This window comes from Physcomitrium patens, chromosome 20 (assembly GCF_059467195.1).
Source record: "Physcomitrium patens ecotype Gransden chromosome 20, ASM5946719v1, whole genome shotgun sequence".
NCBI lineage: Eukaryota > Viridiplantae > Streptophyta > Bryopsida > Funariales > Funariaceae > Physcomitrium > Physcomitrium patens.
This window is the reverse complement of record NC_143429.1, coordinates 1,733,560-1,747,834: the sequence shown is the minus strand read 5'-3', so window position 1 is coordinate 1,747,834 and position 14,275 is coordinate 1,733,560. Positions and strand designations below refer to the sequence as shown.

At 38.2% G+C, this 14,275-nt stretch overlaps 2 protein-coding genes across 3 annotated transcripts; one reads left to right on the top strand and one right to left on the bottom strand.

Annotated features, from left to right (window-relative positions):
* The first annotated feature begins 210 nt into the window (after positions 1 to 210).
* LOC112273060 (uncharacterized) lies at positions 211 to 2,475 on the top strand. 2 transcript variants are annotated; one of them, XM_073529188.2, is made up of 3 exons: positions 211 to 310; positions 880 to 1,371; positions 1,615 to 2,475. In XM_073529188.2, exons 2-3 carry the CDS (start codon positions 1,224 to 1,226, stop codon positions 1,791 to 1,793), a joined length of 327 nt encoding a protein of 108 aa, XP_073385289.1. In that variant the 5' UTR covers positions 211 to 310; positions 880 to 1,223; the 3' UTR covers positions 1,794 to 2,475. The 2 variants fall into 2 exon arrangements, with proteins under 2 accessions (XP_073385289.1, XP_073385288.1); XM_073529187.2 differs by having other exon boundaries at positions 224 to 1,371.
* A 5,631-nt stretch (positions 2,476 to 8,106) lies between these two features.
* LOC112273435 (uncharacterized) lies at positions 8,107 to 11,271 on the bottom strand. Its single transcript, XM_024502219.3, has 3 exons — positions 9,607 to 11,271; positions 8,428 to 9,504; positions 8,107 to 8,303 (listed from the first exon to the last, which is right to left on the bottom strand). Exons 1-2 carry the CDS (start codon positions 9,820 to 9,822, stop codon positions 8,644 to 8,646), a joined length of 1,077 nt encoding a protein of 358 aa, XP_024357987.1. The 5' UTR covers positions 9,823 to 11,271; the 3' UTR covers positions 8,107 to 8,303; positions 8,428 to 8,643.
* Positions 11,272 to 14,275: the final 3,004 nt, after the last annotated feature.

The window sequence follows — 14,275 nt, the reverse complement described above, 5'->3', positions numbered from 1 at the left end:
AGATTCCGTATTCTTTTACAACTTCCTTGAGGCTCACATATCCTCTTGCCATCTGTGATCAGAATTACTAATTTAATTGCTCAAACTACTGCTCTTCCTTGCCGATTATTCACGGTCCTCCACTTTTAAAAAAAAAAGATAAAAGAAAACAAAGGAAAAAAAAAGGGCACCTCAGTCTGATATTTATATATTTTGTTTGTATGAAAGAACAGTCCGCTGAGAACAGTGCCTAAGAAGGCTTCTAACACGACAACGTCCAGTGTCAGCCGGGTTTTGATTTCCTCTCTCCACTCTAGAACAGTTCGAGCAGGTGATGTTGTTGCTTATCACTGTTCATGCAAATGAGCAGTCTTAGAAATGACAAGCAGGCGATGTTTTATGAGCATCGTGTGGCGTTGCGACTGTGTCTGTTTTACGTGGTTATTTTGAGGAGTTACGACGTCATAATGCTTTCTTCTTTCCTGAGAGACTCCTCGTGTGAGGGTCCTCAAGACTGATGTGCGAAAAGTTCAGCGAGGAACAGAAATTTTAGGGAATGGCAGATTCTGCTTTTGAAATCTAGGAGTCTCGTCCATTGAAACGCACACTTGTTGCATGTCGCTCTTTTTTTTTTTTTTTTTTATTTTTTAACCTAGGAGAGCACATGGTTTATAATGCTTTTGGCGTGAAGTTTAGCCTTTTTCCATACGAATTGGAAGTGAAGCTCAATCGGTAGGAGAAAATATCAGCTAGATTCGAATGCATGTCGCTCAGCGTAATTTAGGATACAATTTTGAGCCGCACACTGGTCTACGGTGCTGCCCCAGTGTCTGTCAGTTGTGAGATTGACCGGACCCTGCAATTTTTAACGTGACGTGTGTGTCTGTGGGTTTCTTCCAGATGGTGAGGAAATGGTATTAAACTCACGTCACAATTAAGTATTGAAGTCATTTCTTTGGTGCGACACTGAGGAGTGTGCTCACGCTCTCGAGCACATCCTTGAGTTGAGCAAATCGATATACTCAACGTTTCAACATAATAGTTAAGTTCTCCACGAGATCTCATCTCTTGGGACTCGCAAAATTCGTGATGGTTGGCGATGGAAATGTCTTGAACACATGTTCAATGGTGGAGACAGTAACTCTGGAGACCGAACTGAAGACTTGGTGAGGATGAGCACATGACAGCGGTCTCTAACATGCCCGCTCTGCCAGCCTTAGCGAGGTCGCTCGGTCGCTGGCAAGATGGCTCTCTCTATCTCTCCTTCCCCCACCCTCCCCTTCAGTGCCGAAGAAAGTTTTGCATGGTCTTTTAGTTTCAAATCGACAGAAAGCTCAAGCGGCGAAAACCGCGATTTATGCACAAAATGGCATCTTAGAACCAGTATGCAAGGTGAGGGGATACAGCTAGCCAAGAATCGATGTTTTTTTTCAATCATTAGTCTACACTGGACACGTTGAGAACACCGATGTATCCCGACTTGCAGAGTCGTTTTGGTAACTGTGAATGGAATACTGTGATTGTTGAAATTGAAGCTGAAGTGGTTCCTGCCGCGACTCTAGTCATATCGATCTACTTGTCACTGATGCATTGATACACCGAGAGGCGCAACTAATTAAAACTCACCCGTTCCAGAGTACAGCAAGCACCACTTTCATCAGAGGGAAGAATTTGCCGCAGTGGGAGATGAACAGAAGCTGTTTCCAGAATCGAAGAACAGTGCAATGGAAACAGTTGTAAAACACAACAAATTCCATGGAGTAAAGGTGCTAGCAACTGACAGGCGCATTGTGCCGACTGGGTTCAGTCATTAAGGGAGAATGTGCCATGCAAAAAGATTCTGAAAACGTGGTTGTGAGAGCACCGAAAAGCTGCAGAACAGATCGAGACAGCTATGAGAAAATGTCACCATGGAGGTTCTGAATGCCTGCTCTGCATCAGTAAGATCCGGTTATCTATGTCGTCTATTACTCACAGGGAAACTAAACTACTGCAACGTGGTCACTGAATTGTTGACTGTGAATGGGCAGGCTTTACAAACTCTTCTGGACCTGATTAATGTGAGACTGGCAACTTCTGAGCCCTATCGCTTAAGCCACCGAGTTGCCCCAAACGTGACCAAGCTTAGAGTGCAGAATTGAACAGACTGCGATGCTCATTATTCATCACTGTTCTCAGTGAAGTGGAAGAAAATGAATTCATCTTTGTTGGATCCAACATGGTAAAAGAAATTAACAAGATTAAGGGGGTGTTTACATCCAAAAGTCCACTTTGAAATTTCATTGTCCAAAAGATTTACAAAGTTTGTATTTTTTGGAAGACTAGGCCTTCTTAAGGTGATATATAGTGAGATCAACACAATATATATCAAAAATTGTTTATGTGGTTTAGACATAAAAGATCACATTATTTGTTGTTATGAAAGATTTAGATTTTGTAAATTTGTAATTTTTAGACATGTGTACAAAGAAGGTGTTTAGGGGAAAATATTGCATTTTGTGTGACACTTTTCAACTTTTTAAAAATAAAAACTAGGTCTAATTTTAAGCAATAAAAAAAAAATTGGTAATGTTATTATGTTGACTTAGAATATGAAATAGGTTGCAAGGTATATAAAAATTATCTAGAGTTGGAAAACATTTTAAAATAATAATTGTGAATGAATATTCAAATTAATAAATATATAATCTTAGACAAGTTTATTAATTTAAAAAAATAAAGCAATGTATAGAATTTTAGCAAAAAAATTAAAATATGATTCACATAATTCGTTCTAATTGACATTGTTGTAAAATAACATACATACATACATATATCAATAGTATGTGGTAGATAAATAATAATATATAATTTAGATTTAAGAAATTTATAAGTGATTAATAATTAATTAATTAGTAGTGATTTAAAAAGAAGATATAAATAATTAGTAGAATACAAATTAATTGTTGAGATATTGTATAGAATTTGAGTCTTTGATTTGTAAAGAATTTTAAAGAATGTATAAAAATTGAATGATAATAATAATATGATTTCAATAAAAGAAATCAAGAGAAACAGAACTTAATTAGAAGGGGCTATAAAACTTAGAAAATCATATCTAATTCGTTGTAGAAGTACAAATCTTTGATAAACATATAAATTGTAATTTGGTATTTTATTTTTTTTAGAAAATTCAAAATACATTTAGATGTGGCCATTAATTGCAAATCTAAATATTTAAAATAATAAAAATAAAATGGTTAAAATAGAAACTTAAAATATTATACAAACAAATTCAATAATTTTAAATTTTAAATTTATAGTATTAATTTTAAAAAAAAATTAAATTTACTTACTTTCATTATACAATTGATATAAACTGGTTTAATTTTAACATCTTTTTATTTTAAAAATATATTATCTTTTTTTCTTTATTTCTTTTTTTTACAATACAATCTTAAACATACAAACTTAAACATACATTATAATAAATAATTTATATTCTATTTTGGTCTACAATCTTCAAGCTAATATATATATATATATATATATATATATATAGATTTTTCTTATTATTTTGGTAATTATTTGTGCAGTTTTAAATATTCTTCTTGTATAAATACTATGATTTGTTGAATCTACATATTGCTACTACAATTCTTTTTTATGATTTCAAACATGTACTTATATCTATTATATATATATATATATATATATATATATACTACAAAAAAAATCTTAAACTACTTCAAAAGTTCTATTATTTCTTAAGGAGAAAAAGTAAAAACATTAAGGATGTAAATTGATTAATAAAATAAATAATAAAAAAGTATACACAAGAAAACAAGGAATGATAATACATCCATAAAAGAGATAATGTAGACTAATAGGATCTAAGAAAAAGAAACTAGTGGTTCATAACTTCATTCTAGCTATTGGAAATTCGCCAATTTTTTGTCACATTCAACATCATTTTGAGACTAAATCGACAGAGAAGATAAGTTAGATTCCAAGAGCTTTATCAATTTTTTAAAAATACATAATAATAATAATAATAATAATAATACAATCATTTTAAAGACAAAAATACAAATAAAAATTTTAAATTAAATAATCTTAATTTTATGAATCATGCAATAAAAAAACATATATCTTAATTATATGTTGTCTTAAGAAATTTCTTAAGAATTTTCTATATATTTTAAAAAATAAGAAGACATTGTTTTTAAGAAGTAAAAGACTTTGAAGCTAAAAACTTAGTTGCAATCAAAAGTGAAATAGATGTCTTCTTATTTTTATATTTAAAATTTTTCTTTACTAAAATCAAATATTATCTTTATTTTTTATTTTTCTTCTTGTAACAACACATATTTTTTTATATTCGAGTTGTAACTTTTTATTTTATTTTATCTAAAAACTAAAAAATAATAATTATAAAACAATCTTTGAGGCTTATTTTATTCTACTACTGATTTTGTTGTATTACTTATTTCGAGGTTTTATTGTTGCATCAATAGATTTTTTTTCATTTTTTTGTTAAATCTTTGTAAATATGTTTTTAGAATTAAGCTTCATCATTAAAGAACTGAATACGTATTGTAATTTTTAGACCAAATAACTTAGATTTAGTAAATATATTAGACAATATGCTCATTAGAACTTATTTAAAGAAATTTTTGACTCTTTATTTAAGATAGAAATAAGTGTCTATTATGTAAGTAGTCTTTAGTATTAATATATATATATATATATATATATATAAATATAAAATAACAACAATATACTATCTTTAGTACACTTTCTTAAATTTTTGTATAAAACTACTTTTTAAAGATATATCTACCACAAAATATAGAAGAAAAAAACATTTATGTTGGGTAGAAAAGAAATGTATTCTATCTTAGTTTTTTTTGTTCTAATATATCAAATATTTTTTTTAATTATAAAGCAAATCAAATGATGAGTCTCCATTTTAACAAATTTTAAAGTTTAAAAATTGTGGCTCCTTATTTTTTTCTTCTAAAATCAAGAGAATTTTGTACTTAAAAAGGCTATGGTTCAAAGGGCTTGTAAAAGCTCTTATTTGGTAAAACTAAAATATATTTATATCTTTTATTTTTAAAATAATATTAAATAAAAAATATTCACAAAGTAGACCAAGTTAATTTTTTATAATAAATTTAAAATATTAGTGATTAAAATATAATAATAGAAAAAGTTTTACAAAAAAAATAAATTTTTGTAATAAACACCTCTTTAAAACATATTTACTATGAATTTTAAAAAATATATATTCTTCTTGCTATGAAAAAAGAATATAATTATTCTATCTTAATTTTTCTTCATATAGATTTTAGGTTGATTTCTCTTAGTATAAAGTCTGCTAAGGATATATATATATATATATATATATGTTCTAAGTATAAAGACCTGCAAAAGACCTCATACATATACTGTAAACAATATAAGTGTAAATCTAAATTCTTATTTCTTTATCTATTTTATTTCATAAGAGTTTTGTTTTCTTTGGGTAGATTATACAAGAAAAATGAAGATTTTACATACTATATATCTGATTTTTATGTTTTGGTCTTTTAAATTTTAATTCTTTATTTTAAAGAACTCCATGAATATTTATTATGTTTAGTCTTAAGGAAGACCAAGTATGTAGTTTTTATTTAACTTGCACATAGATTTGGAAAGCATAGCACTTTTAGAACATGTAGATTGTTGGCACTTAATAACTAAAATAGAGATATTATTAAAATTCACAAGTTTTTAATAGCAAGTATACAAAAGAAACTTAAGTAATGTTTTTTTTTTAAAAAAATTGCACCCACAATTTTTTCATTGATTATAAAATTTGCAATACCATGCTTATTTTTATTTAAATATACATAAAAAATCAAGGTGAAAAATATTGAAAATCGTTTCACCATGCTTTAGTTCAAAAATACAAGAATTACTTCAATGAATAGAGAAATAAACCCAATCATTCCACAATTGTAGGCATTAGACTAAGAAGGTGTGTTAAAAAAATTTATAACCTGGATTTATGAGAATATAATTACTAAATATTCCATTGATGTTCCCTATGGAAATAGATTGGGTTTTACCAGTGAGTTTTTTATACCAATTACTAATATAAAGTTAAGTTAAGAGAAGTCTGGATGCAACTTTGTGCATGTTAGTGTACATAAATGAACACTCTCTACAGTTATTCTACCTTCATCCTTCCCTAAAAAGTTGTATTATTTATTAAACACAACGATGGGACTGTGTGATTATTTTCCAATGCTCACACACCCAATTTTAATTTTTTATTTTATTTTATAAAAAAAAACAACAACCACCTACCAATTTCTCTTAATTGACATACAATGAAAATAAACGAAGGGATTAACACAAGTGGACCAGTAGAAATGCGAACTAGGACTACGAGAGAAACCTCTGCTTGTGTTTGATATGGCACCCTCACCAGCACGAGACATGATTGGGAAGAAAACATCCTATTTTTTGCTTGTCAGCTTCTGTTGTCACACTAACCTGAGCTATGGCGGAAGCCAGAGGCAGAAGCTGACAAAAGGTGCCCTGATCAAACAAACACCCTAGAGGTCTGTCGATTTCTCCGACCTAAGGCTTCACAAAGCACCAAGGAAGGAAAACGCAAAAGACCATTTACTTCCCTTAGCTGCTTTGCAGACGATGGATTGGGTGCGCAAGATTCATGAGAGAGTGTGAAAAACAGTGTCTGTACAGACTGACAGTGGGGGCAGCGGAGTGAACGATAAGTGGGAGGTAAGTAAGTTGCATGTGTGCAATAACGGTCCAAGCTTTCACTGGTATGACATGCTTGGCCATATCTCTCTCTCTCTCTCATCCCAACCCAACCCCGAACTTCATTATAGTTGCCTTGATAACTCCGTCGCACTGGTGACTGGGAAGACTTCAGCACGATTTTTCTGTCGCAAAATGAATGCAAGCTCATGTGTACTAGATTTTTAACAATGGAATCCGCATTCCTGGTCAGAAACCAGATAGCACTGAGGGATTTGATCAATTAAGCAGTGCTCGGCACATCATTCGCGGGTTGGTAGCGCCGCCCGGTGGATAGCAGGAGGTGTCTATTCACGGCGCATGCAGAATTAATTTTTACTGCCGTTCGCTTTCAACGAAAGAGGAAAAGAATCTTGAAAACCAATTAAAATCGGACTGTGCCTCCATGGGAGGCTGAAAGTGCTCAACTTACTGGGGTAGAGGAGGCGGAGCCACTCTCAGAAACAAACAGTGCAGACTTCACCGCATTAAACTACACAACTTATTGTGGAAGGATTTTCCTCAGATGCACAAGCCGGTCAGAAACTTTCACACGGTTGATCAGCCTGTACTACTCAGGAGTTCTCATTTCCAATGCACTCTGCGTTTCTAGAACAGATCCAGAACTGGTCGTACTGTATATTGCGTTCATCATGCGCTTCACCCCTAAACGCTTCAGGTTTCCGTGAGCTGCTATGAACACGTACGCCAGACTCCGAGTCGATTTCCCGTGACATACGTGGCAATATCCTGAAGGTTGATTCAACTAATAATTGTTGTCCTCTCCATCATCCAATATTTGTACCGAATCCACGTAAAAGAACTGTTCCTTGGTACTAAAAGTGAGTGAACTGAAGCGATCCATAACTCTTGTAATAATGTAATGCACTTCAGGGTACTCGTGCAAGGTATTCGTATTAGTAGTCTGAAGCCTTCTAAAAAACGTTACTCTGGAGTACTACATACGACATTCTCAGCATATTTAGCCAAGTCAGTGTAACGTCCTCAAAGTAAAACTTACCTGCAGTATTAAGGTTGTAGAGGAATAGAGTGCGCCCTCATGAAGCGGCTCCAGCAAGTGTAAACCGACGAAGTACTTCATAGAAATAGCTCAACACAGTGTGGTATGCACAGTAGGTAGAATCAGATCGCATGGACAGAGAATGCGAGCAGACAAAAATCCGAAAGGACGGCGAGACTATCGAGTCCCAATTCGGAAACGCAATTCAAAGCAACCAGATATCATAACTATCTAGGTGAATCAACCGCCATCTGAAGATGAAGCTGTAAGGAACGATTTGACATACGAAACATTCAACAAATGAAGCAAAGTAGATGAAATTGAGTCACCTCACTCAACTCAAGTACTATAATTCCAAATCACGTCAAATGACTATTAACATCATTCTGTTTGTACAGACAGAGTAGCACGAGCTCTATGTGTTGGCCATCCAATCTGTATCTCTCACCACAACGCTCACTAACCCCACATCCTTTAAGTGCACCGCTTGGAAGACCCAAAGTTTAACCTGCACAAAAAAAATGAGAACCCCCGTATGTGAGAACAAGAGCTGGGCCTGATGTACATCACTGAGAAGGCTATCAGTCATTGATGCGCAAGAACAAGGACAGCGAAGAAGAATGGTCAGTCACCTGAACAACTTCAGTGGCGATCGGCACCAGACCACCAGCAATTCTTCACCATTGTTTAAAAAATTGCGAAGTTAACGCTAATCCACACCATATAAATATGGAGCAGTACCCTCGCACCGCAAAACCAGCTACAATAGTCACAAATTAGACACGAATCGAAGGCAACAAAATTAAAATGAACTCGATTCAAAGCTTCTACTCATCCCTGCATCTGCCTCACAGCTTCAGCTCTAAATCGTCGGCTGGCAATTTCCTCTTCGCACCAACTTCAGGTACCACCCCGTCCAGCTCCCACAGCGACCCTAACCCCTGAACAGCGCCGGAGAGCTCCAGCTCTGACGGACACCTACCAAGTCTATCTCCGAATGACCCCTTCATTCGCGAGGAAACAGGCGAAACAGGCATACTAATCGATTTCTGCATAGGATTTCGCCATGCATGGGAGAATGTCTCCAAGGGGGAGTCATTATTAGCCGAAGGAAATGGACCAAGGCCTGCCATTCCCCCGAGAAGCCGCCCCCCTGAGCTAGTTCGCACCCTAACCCCGTTAGCCCATTTGCTGGAGTTCGAGCCACAGACGGTGGCAAACTCCAAAGCGGTCCCAGGCGAGATTTCGGACTCGGCCTCTTCGATGGGGGTACGAGCACCGTCGGGCGTATCGCAGTAGCCAGGCCGGAGATGGGACTGATTGGAAGCGGCAGCTTGAGCTGCAGCCGCAGCGGCAGCTAAGAAAGGGTGATGGTTCCATGTGGGAGGGCCGGATGGGGGGAATCCGTGGGAATGGTGATCGGCGTCCTTGATGTGGTCCCAGTCGGGCTTGACCGGAGGACCGCGGTGAGTGGGGGACGAAAGAGGTGGCGTGACCGGCGCGCTGGAGGAGCCACCGTGCATGACGTGCAAGGGTGGCAGGCCCGCGCTGCTGCTCGGGGTAGCGGTGCCACTGCCACCATTTGAAGATAGCCCCTTAAGCCACGGAATCAGAGAAGTGCCTTCAGCTGCGCCGGGGTAGGAACTAGTGGGGCTCGCCTCAGAAGGTGATGTGCACACTTCCATGGGCTGCGCGGGCGGCTTCGATCCCTGAACAAGTTTACACGTGAGCTTCAAGAGTCGACATTGTATTTCACCTAATTTGTGAAAAGATAACAGATGGAGAGAGGAGGAGTAGGACAGAGACCTAACCTTACGGTAAGTGGTGCCGTCTTCTTCCACAGTCCAGCCAGCCTCCACGCAGAGCGCCTTGAGGACTTCATTGTTGTCGCAGTGCTTGGGCAGCTTGTAGTTTCCATAGAGACGCAGGCCGGCGAAGATCTTAGCTGCAATGGCGCGCCGGCGGCGCTCTCTCCTCTTGTTGTTCTCTCGTTCCTTCCAGGTGGGCAAGCGCGTCCCGGACGTCATATCGCCGATCTTCGAACCAAGACAAGAGGGGCGATACAGCACCTTGGGTCAATGTCCTCTTGCCACCATCAAGAATTGGACCACCCTTCTGCCCCGGAGATAACCCTACATGTTCCTTACACAATCGAGACAGTCTTGTAGACCTTATCTAATTGTCGGAATGGCGAACCAAAAGCTCCGTCAGTTTCGTCCGTCGCTTCTAATACTACAAGAAGACTACTTTAAAAAATAAAAAATAAAATAAATAAAAGGTTATGGAGAAGGGCAAACGAAAGCAAAAATATTCGAGAGACTGACACCGAGAGAGAGCAAGAAGGCAATTTGGGAGTGAGCCTTCGATACAAGACAACGCCCAAAGAATTCCCCTACTCCTGCGAGTCGGGAAGGAGATGACAAGGAGTGCGAGAGATGATTGGTTAGTGGCTGACAACAGACGAAGAGAGGCACGCAGTGAGAAAGAGTGGAGAATCGCAAGCACGAATGCCGAAGTGTATGACCGAGCTAGAGCATCACAGCTTTTGAGCAACAAGTCACGCCTAAACTTTCTGAGATGTAGCACCTACAGGCTCAGGGACAACGAAGCACCCTCCAAATAAAGGTGTTGCTCGCGCGTGCGGGCTAGCGACTCGGAAGGAACCAGACCCTCCCTCGCTCAAAACCCCTGCTGCTCTCTTTCGCGTTCTGACACAAGTCAAATCTACCCAACCCTGCCCCAAGCCAGGGACCCACTCGCTAGCTCACCCACTGCTCTCAAAGACACACCTCCACCCCCTACGATGACCAAAACGCAATTCTGCACACAAAAACTACTTCAATGGAAGCGCTTCATCAAAGCCTCCGCCACCTGCCCACGAGGAGGGTCGCCGAAGAAGATGCCGGCGGTGACTCACCCAACCGACAAGCTCTGACGCCCCCGCACCAGAAAAGTAAGCCCCGTCTCACGCTCCTCTTTGGCTCGTCATAAAAGAAAACCACCTTTCCCGCTCCGAAATCTATTGCAATGGCACGGGACTACACCCAGACTACAGTCTTTCAAAGCACACAAAGTTCAAACGGAAGCCACCCATCAAACGACCTCCCGGAGGAACTCCACCATCATCACCAAAGCAGCGCCTTTGAAACAGTCTTGACCGGCAAATTGACGACACGCACACCCGAAACTAATAAGGGCCATCATCCTCATCATCATCCTCATCATCATCATTCCTCCCATGGGCTATAGGCCTCCATGCATCCCGGCTCACGAGAGGGGGACGAACACGACCACTAGACTATCTAGCGCTAGAGTGAGAGAGCTGTTAACTGTGTGACGAGCGGGTCATGTCTCTGACACTCACCTGCAGGTTGCAGGCGAAGAAGAAGAAGAAGAACCAGAAGAACCAGAACCAGCAGCAGTAGCAGAAACAGCACAAGAAGCCGACGAAGCAGAAGGAGCAGTAGACGAAGTCGTCGCAGTTACCCTGCGCCTTCATCGTCATGTTCCATACTCCTCCTCTTGCTCCTTCATCATCGCACTCTCTTCTTCGTCACTTTCTCTCTCTCTCTCTCTCTCTCTCTCTCTCTCAAGTTTGAAATCAGTACCTCCTGTTATTTTTATTTCCTGTTCTTTTTCTTCTGTTTCTTCCTCTCTGGAATTGTTGCAAAAATCGGCTTGAAATTCTGAGCATTCTGGAAACATGCGGAATGTGTGGGGTGTGGCTTGCACATGCCTGTGCCATGACTGCAGGAAGTGGAGCCAATGCAGATGTCAATGTGCACATGAGCCACCACCTTTCCACAAAGTTGCATTTCATCACAAGCTAGCTGGGTAGCTGGCCCTGTGGTGAGTGTGTGTAAGTGAAAATGTGAGTGAGATTTTGCAGACTTGGCAGCTGCCTCTGCCTATTGCATGCTGTTGGGGGTCTTCAATTTCACCCTGGATTCTTTATGAAAACAATAACAGAAATAAGAGTAATAATTCAAAAAGGCGATATATATATATATATATATATATATATGTAATTTTCTCCTCTCTTCAAGAATTATATATATATATATATATAATTTTTTTCTCTTCAAGAATTTTGGATTTATCATCCACACGTACATGTTTGGGCTGTCTCATATAACAGGAAAATTTGTGCTACTTTTGTATGGTAGCCATTTATACTATATCCTTGTCAAATCTTCTGAATTTATGAGCTTTTGAGATGTTATATGTGCCACACTTGAGAATGATCATTTTAGACATTCTTGGGTTTCATATACAACTGTATATGTGAGTATATATTTCAGATTTTTACCAGCTTCTTTCTCTCATCAACCCATAGTCAACTCTGACTGTCTTCCTTTAAATCAAACTTATTCTCTATGAGAGAGTGACCTTACATGGCAAAATGTACAAAGTCATTTACCACATCTTTCAACAGAATTCTCTTTTTGCATTAAGACGTATATTTACTTTGACCACAGAGTGGAAGTTAACAGTCAAGTGAAATCCTTGAAGGGATGTGAAATCTTGCTTTCTCTTGGGAATTGAGAGGGAAAAATAAAATAGAGGACAGGAGATCTCACAAGGCACTGCCACCAATGCAAGAGAATATATTTCTCATGTGTAATGCAAATTATTCCAAAGTTGCAAACATGAGAATCAATTATTATTAAAGTATATTAAAATGACATATAGGTCAATAAAATAATTGAGAAGTTGTAGTTTGTTTTGAGGATCGTTGTGAAGAAGGCCAGGGAGTCTAAGTTCCCCATTAATGAGCAATATTATTTTGGGGTCAGGACAATGCTCATGTGCACAGGTTTAGGCCACCAGCTTCAGAAAGGCACGATTACCGAAGCCAGATAAAGTCAGTCTCTGATCTCCTTGTGGAAGAAAAACAGTAGGGGAACTTAGTCCTTTTTTCACTCTTGGATCTTGAGGGTCTGCCATGAAATCTCGGGAGGGACCCTGCCCGGGTGGATGGACACCCATTCGAATTCCACCGTGGATGAATGACAAAACATCACACCACACCACACTTCCCAGCAGTGTACCGTTGCTGAACGGTTCTCAATAACTCCTCATCCGGGTATATATGGCTTCCAAATCAATAGGGGAGAGGGGGGGGATAGTGAGTCCCTGCATCTCGTGCTGGGGAAGTCACAAGAAATGACGGGATGGGTGGGAGTGTCACATGGCCCATCCCTTCCCATGTGAAACAGAGAGAAAGATAAACGCCAAACAAATGAAAGAAATTTAAGTTTAAAGGAATAATTTTTTAAATAAATAGAGCATACTCCTTGCCTCCTCTCTGCTCAATAGTTACAACTTCTAAACCCTAAAAATCTCCCCTTTTTGCCTACACATTGTCGGCGTGCACATTGAATCCGAATCCATGCATTTCGGGATTCTCCCCCTCCCAATAATGATACAATGCCTTCCAGCCATGTTGCCCTCGTGTACATAGACTGCTGCGTCGATGCCTCCGAAGGTATATCTATCATCATCCATCTAAGTATTTTTCATCCTATTGTTTTGTTTTGTTTGTTTGTTAGTTGGTCAGAAAATTTGGCCTGTGCTCCAGTCTCCTAAGATTCTGCTTTGAATAATTTTATGCATTATCGTTTATGATGTAACTCTGTCAAGTTTTGTTCCTTAAATCGAATTTTTTGGAACCCCTCCATACTCGCTGAAACAAATATAGAAATTATGGTCGTGTGTGGGCAATTATTTTCGTATTGCATCTTCAAAATGGAAGTAATGCTTTTTGCATCAGAAAGCTACCAGCTAAAACACAGTGCAGCGTTCCTCGGGAACCCATTTGATCATGGAAATTTGAAGAAAGAATAAAGCCCCCGAAAGATTCTATGTCTCCCTCATAAAAAAGCTACAGGTAAAGGGAACTATAATAGGGGATGTTATGTGCATTCTTAAACAAGGCTAAATGTCCAGTCAGCAGCATAGACAATGTATCTAGAAATGACCCCCATGCTTCCTTTTTTCTTTTTTTAATGTGAAAATGTAGTGTTTGGGGGTCATAGATTCACAAGAAAAAATCATAATTTTAGATACCTTCCTTTTACATGGTCAGCTTCTTAAGCAGGTACCAATAGTAACATAAAATAATTTTCACAAATAAGAATTTGGGAATTTTCAATGGTGATGTGCTCCAGCCACAACTTAGTTACACGTGGGCTTCCTCTTTAAAAATAAAATGGATTGAATGACAAATTTAAGAATAAAAATATACTTTTCACTCTTATTTTAAATAAGAAAATGAGGAAGTATGTAATGAAGCTGTGGCACTTGTGCTCACCTGAGGGTGTGCCACTTCAAACCTATTTGACTTAAATGAGAAGAAGGGGGAAGGGAGGGAGAGGGAGTACGCATCAGCATCAGCGCACCATAAATAGCCAAATAACAATCATGTGCCAAAGCTTCAAATTTACACCATTTCCCAGGGAGCGCTTTGAATGGTGAGCT

Excerpts from the sequence above, each read along its gene's own strand:
- LOC112273060 (XM_073529188.2), top strand. The coding sequence starts at position 1,224 with ATGGCTCTCTCTATCTCTCCTTCCCCCACCCTCCCCTTCAGTGCCGAA. Across the intron at positions 1,372-1,614 it reads TCTTAGAACCAGTATGCAAG|AGTACAGCAAGCACCACTTT; the intron begins GTGAGGGGATAC and ends CACCCGTTCCAG.
- LOC112273435 (XM_024502219.3), bottom strand. The coding sequence starts at position 9,822 with ATGACGTCCGGGACGCGCTTGCCCACCTGGAAGGAACGAGAGAACAAC. Across the intron at positions 9,505-9,606 it reads ACGGCACCACTTACCGTAAG|GGATCGAAGCCGCCCGCGCA; the intron begins GTTAGGTCTCTG and ends AAACTTGTTCAG.